General features: G+C 44.7%; 1 protein-coding gene across 1 annotated transcript; it reads right to left on the bottom strand.

Moving 5' to 3' along the window:
- Positions 1-1,186: 1,186 nt before the first annotated feature.
- LOC130295320 (psychosine receptor-like) lies at positions 1,187-2,417 on the bottom strand. The gene has a single exon (XM_056545958.1). The coding sequence runs from the start codon at positions 2,266-2,268 to the stop codon at positions 1,252-1,254; it is 1,017 nt and encodes a 338-aa protein (XP_056401933.1). The 5' UTR covers positions 2,269-2,417; the 3' UTR covers positions 1,187-1,251.
- Positions 2,418-6,000: the final 3,583 nt, after the last annotated feature.

Below are 6,000 nucleotides of genomic sequence, written 5' to 3'. Positions count from 1 at the left end.
ATTATACTCCAGAGCTGTACTCACTATTCTGCTGGTGAGGTCACTGTGTACATACATTACATTACTTATCCTGTACTGATCCTGAGTTATATCCTGTATTATACTCCAGAGCTGTACTCACTATTCTGCTGGTGAGGTCACTGTGTACATACATTATATTACTTATCCTGTACTGATCCTGAGTTATATCCTGTATTATACTCCAGAGCTGTACTCACTATTCTGCTGGTGAGGTCACTGTGTACATACATTACATTACTTATCCTGTACTGATCCTGAGTTATATCCTGTATTATACTCCAGAGCTGTACTCACTATTCTGCTGGTGAGGTCACTGTGTACATACATTACATTACTTATCCTGTACTGATCCTGAGTTATATCCTGTATTATACTCCAGAGCTGTACTCTCTATTAGTGTTGAGCGGCATAGGCCATATTCGAATTCGCGAATATTCGCGAATATATGGACGAATATTCGTCATATTCGCGAATATTCGCATATTCGTAATATTCTTGTATTTTTGCATATGTGAATATTCGCGTGTGCGAAAATTTACGTGAATATTCGCATATGCGAAAATTAGCATATGCAAATTTTCGCATGTGCGAAAATTCGCATACTGGTCTCACACAGTAGTATTAGAGCCTTCTTTACACCACACAAGCTGGAAGCAGAGAGGGATGATCACTGTGATGTGCACTGTGAAAAAAAAAAAATTTAAAAAATTAAAAAAACGAATATTCGTAATTACGAATATATAGCGCTATATTCGCGAATATTCGCGAATTCGCGAATATGCGATATTCGCGAATAAGATTCGAATTGCGAATATTCGCGAGCAACACTACTCTCTATTCTGCTGGTGAGATCACTGTGTACATACATTACATTACTTATCCTGTACTGATCCTGAGTTATATCCTGTATTATACCCCAGAGATGTACTCACTATTCTGCTGGTGAGGTCACTGTGTACATACATTACATTACTTATCCTGTACTGATCCTGAGTTATATCCTGTATTATACTCCAGAGCTGCACTCACTATTCTGCTGGTGAGGTCACTGTGTACATACATTACATTACTTATCCTGTACTGATCCTGAGTTATATCCTGTATTATACTCTAGAGCTGTACTCACTATTCTGCTGCTTCTCATACCTCTTTTCCTCCACACAATAATAATGCTGCGACTTCAACACTTTCTTTGTTACAGTTTTAATAGAAAATCTATATACAAATATTCTATAGTTCTGTGATGACACTGAACATTTTGGATCTATTAAACCTCTCGGACACGCTGAACATCTGCAGCTCTGAGCTGGGCGTGGACGGACTCTTGGTTTGGCAGCATTGCACTATGGTCCTGGCGTCAGCCCTCCCGGTCTCGCTCATGAAGCAGTAGAGCAGCGGGTCGGCCAGGCAATTGATACTGGATAATGCGATGCTCAGTTTGTAGGGGATGAATATTGTTTTGGCAAAGGAGCAATTTCCGGGCTCCATTATACTGCGAATTAAGAGCATGATGTGGTACGGGGTAAAGCTGAGGGTGAACATGACCACGATGATCAGCAGCAGCTGCTTGATCTTATGCTTGTCCTTGTCCTCCGTGGCCTGGTTCCCCTGCACTGCCACGTAGATCCTGTGGGAGCAGAAGATCATGATCAGCAGTGGAAGAAAATGGCCAACCATGACATTGAAAATACTGAACTTCGCCTTCCATTCCTCAATGGGGTAGATGTCGTAGCAAAATAAGTCTTTGGAGTCATTGAAGGTCTCCTTCTTTAGTAGGATGGCGACATTGGACGCGCTCTGCACCGCCCACACACCTAGGCTGATAAAAGTCGCCATTTTTCTTGTCCTGAGATGCTGAAATTTTAAGGGATAGACCACAGCCAGATACCTGTCCAGGGATATACAGGTGAGGAAGCCTGCGCTGCAGTACAGGTTGGTGTGCATGCTGTAGGCGCTCCATGCGCACAGCCCTTCCGCAAATCTCCAGTTATCATGATTGAGACTGAAGTCGATCCACATGGGGAATGTCAGAGCGTAGAAGAGGTCAGAGCAGGACAAGTTGAAGAGGTAGATGCCTAGCTCGTTCTTCTTCATCACCTGCTGGTAGGACACGTACAGGGAGATGAGGTTGGCCGGGACACTCAGCACGAACACCAGGATGTAAGTGATGGGGAACAGGTACTGGTCCAGACTGTGCTCCGGGATGCAGTAAACACTCTCGTTGCCATAGGAATTTTTCACGTTCATTATAATAATGATATAATAGTCCTAGTAGTTTGTAAAGTCATTGATCACAGTCAGATTCTACAGGTGCTGGTTTATGGACGACGTTTTTTTCCGTACCCAATATATCTTTGTCATTGTCTCTGCTGGTTTGCTGTTTTCCTTTTAATGTTCTACAATAAAACAAACACAGTCAACAATTCATGTTTCAACAGACACATACTGTACTTATACACTTTTTCAATAATAAATGTTTATTCTTTTTTCAAAATACAAGTATCAAGACGAAACACAGTAAAGGGTGTTCCCAGAGAAAAGTAAACTAGATACAAAGAGAACATATAGAAAGTCAACAATAGGAGTTTGTCCACATGCAGCTGACTGTATGATCTTAATATGTTAGCACTGTATTGCAGTATTATATACTAACCGTCTAGTTCTATTATGTAGCACTGTATTGCAGTATTATATACTCACCGTCTTGTACTATTGAGTAGCACTGTATTGCATTATTATGTGCATCATGTATTGTGCTATTATGGCAGTATTACCACTATATGCAATGGTGGACACAGACAGAAGAGGGTCCCTGGGCAAGAATATACCCTCCAATAGCTCCTCATTGAGCACCCACCTAATGTATCAATAAGTGTTAGTTATAGTCCCTTTATATACAATGTTACACAATAGGTGGTGATAATACAGTAAAGGAAATAAGTATTTAATCCCCTGCTGATCTTAAGGCAGTTAGGACCATAGTCACCATGAAAACAATTGGTATCACACTACACTGTGAAGGATTAATCCTGCATTGTCCGCAAGGTCCCACTGCTCAACGAAGCTCACGTACAGGACCGTCTGATGGAGAAAGATCATGTACGGCCCATCTGATGGGGAAAGATCATGTACAGGACCGTCTGATGGAGAAAGATCATGTACAGGACCGTCTGATGGAGAAAGATCATGTACAGGACCATCTGATGGAGAAAGATCATGTACAGGACCGTCTGATGGAGAAAGATCATGTACGGGCCCGTCTGATGGAGAAAGATCATGTACGGGCCCGTCTGATGGAGAAAGATCATGTACAGGACTATCTGATGGGGAAAGATCATGTACGGGCCCGTCTGATGGAGAAAGATCATGTACGGGCCCGTCTGATGGAGAAAGATCATGTACGGGCCCGTCTGATGGAGAAAGATCATGTACAGGACCATCTGATGGAGAAAAATCATGTACAGGACCGTCTGATGGGGAAAGATCATGTACAGGACCGTCTGATGGGGAAAGATCATGTACGGGACCGTCTGATGGAGAAGGATCATGTACGGGACCGTCTGATGGAGAAAGATCATGTACGGGACCGTCTGATGGAGAAAGATCATGTACAGGACCGTCTGATGGAGAAAGATCATGTACGGCCCATCTGATGGGGAAAGATCATGTACAGGACCGTCTGATGGAGAAAGATCATGTACAGGACCGTCTGATGGAGAAAGATCATCTACAGGACCATCTGATGGAGAAAGATCATGTACAGGACCGTCTGATGGAGAAAGATCATGTACGGGCCCGTCTGATGGAGAAAGATCATGTACGGGCCCGTCTGATGGAGAAAGATCATGTACGGGCCCGTCTGATGGAGAAAAATCATGTACAGGACCGTCTGATGGAGAAGGATCATGTACGGGACCGTCTGATGGAGAAAGATCATGTACGGGACCGTCTGATGGAGAAAGATCATGTACGGGACCGTCTGATGGAGAAAGATCATGTACAGGACCGTCTGATGGAGAAAGATCATGTACAGGACCGTCTGATGGAGAAAGATCATGTACAGGACCGTCTGATGGAGAAAGATCATGTACAGGACCGTCTGATGGAGAAAGATCATGTACAGGACCGTCTGATGGAGAAAGATCATGTACAGGACCGTCTGATGGAGAAAGATCATGTACAGGACCGTCTGATGGGGAAAGATCATGTACAGGACCGTCTGATGGGGAAAGATCATGTACGGGACCGTCTGATGGAGAAAGATCATGTACAGGACCGTCTGATGGAGAAAGATCATGTACAGGACTGTCTGATGGAGAAAGATCATGTACAGGACCGTCTGATGGAGAAAGATCATGTACAGGACCGTCTGATGGAGAAAGATCATGTACAGGCCCGTCTGATGGAGAAAAATCATGTACAGGACCATCTGATGGAGAAAGATCATGTACAGGACCATCTGATGGAGAAAGATCATGTACAGGACCGTCTGATGGAGAAAGATCATGTACAGGACCGTCTGATCGAGAAAGATCATGTAGAGGACCATCTGATGGAGAAAGATCATGTACAGGACCCCTCCCATAGACTTGCATTGAGGGGACGGGCGTGACGTCACACGGGGGCGGGGTCCTGACGTCACAGACTTCCGTTCCCGGAGTCGTGACTCAGACCCTCCAGCGGTTCCGGTGAAAAAACAGGTGGGTGCCGCATGCAATAATGGATGGGGGATAAGATGTCTGGGGGGGAGTACCCCTTTAAGGCCGACACAGAACAAAGACAAATCAATATACGTAGACCAATAAAGGGGGGACACATAGACCACAAACCCAGCATGTGAAACACCATCAGACTGACCAAATCATCTAGGGACACCCATTCCACACAAAAAGGCCTCCATTGGAGTACGCTGAAGATATGTGGAAGCCAACCCAGGTGCATCAATCCAAGGGCCCCAGATGGACTCAAACCTTCCCATAGCCTTTCGTTTAGTATAAACCCCCTCTCCAATTGAATAATATGATTCAATTTAGATATCAATTCAGAGAGAGCGGGGTGAGAAACAAGAGCAATTAACTCACGAGCCTAATAAAGAATCCTACAAATACCCAAATACACCCCCCTATCCCCATCCGGACCCTCTACAAAGCCCAACACACAAAGCAATGAGGAAGGAGGAAACAGGATACCAGAGACTCGCCTGATTGAATGTAACACCTCCCTCCAGAATCGTGTAAGATGTATACAGTCCCACATTGTATATAACAGATGGGCATCAGGTAGAGAACAACAAGGACAACAGGAGCCCCGGCCGAACTCCAATTCTATGTAATAAAAACAACTTAGAGAGACGATGAGCCTCCGACACCCACCCGAGCCCACTACTCATCCGAGAGAGGACCAATATCTGCTTCCCACTTCTCCTTGATAGTCAATGGATAGGCCATATGGTAAGAGGAAAGCAATTCACTATACAAAACAGAAATCACCCCCTTAGTGGAATCACAGGTAAGCAATCCATCCACCGCAGTCGAGGGACCAATAGAAACATTTTGGGCCCTAAATTGGGTGTCCAGAGCGTGTTGAGCTGCAAATATCTATAGAAAAACGGCTGCGGTAGAGCAAACTCTTCATGGAGTTGGGCAAAGGACTTCAAACCCCCCCAGTATACAACTGAGACAGATACAGAACCCCCCGAGTGGACCAAAGGGAAGAATCAGGGAGAGTGCGAAGTTCAGACAGATTAGGATTATGCCAACGGGGAGAGAATGTAACATAAGTGGTAAACGTAGGCACCATACAGTGTATAAGCTCCCCCATTAAACACCGAAAATGTAAATATGAACACGACAAAATGGCCATGCTCCCCTAGAGCAAGAGGAGGGCGTCCTGCAGCAGAGTGAGGGAAACCGAGGAGAGGTAGACTCAGTTAACAGTGCGGCCGCCACAGCGGTCAGAGACAACCTCAGCAAAACAAGT

The sequence above is a fragment of the Hyla sarda genome, chromosome 11, assembly GCF_029499605.1.
Source record: "Hyla sarda isolate aHylSar1 chromosome 11, aHylSar1.hap1, whole genome shotgun sequence".
Lineage (NCBI taxonomy): Eukaryota > Metazoa > Chordata > Amphibia > Anura > Hylidae > Hyla > Hyla sarda.
This window is presented reverse-complemented; position numbering and strand designations above follow the sequence as displayed.

Excerpts from the sequence above, each read along its gene's own strand:
- LOC130295320 (XM_056545958.1), bottom strand. The coding sequence starts at position 2,268 with ATGAACGTGAAAAATTCCTATGGCAACGAGAGTGTTTACTGCATCCCG.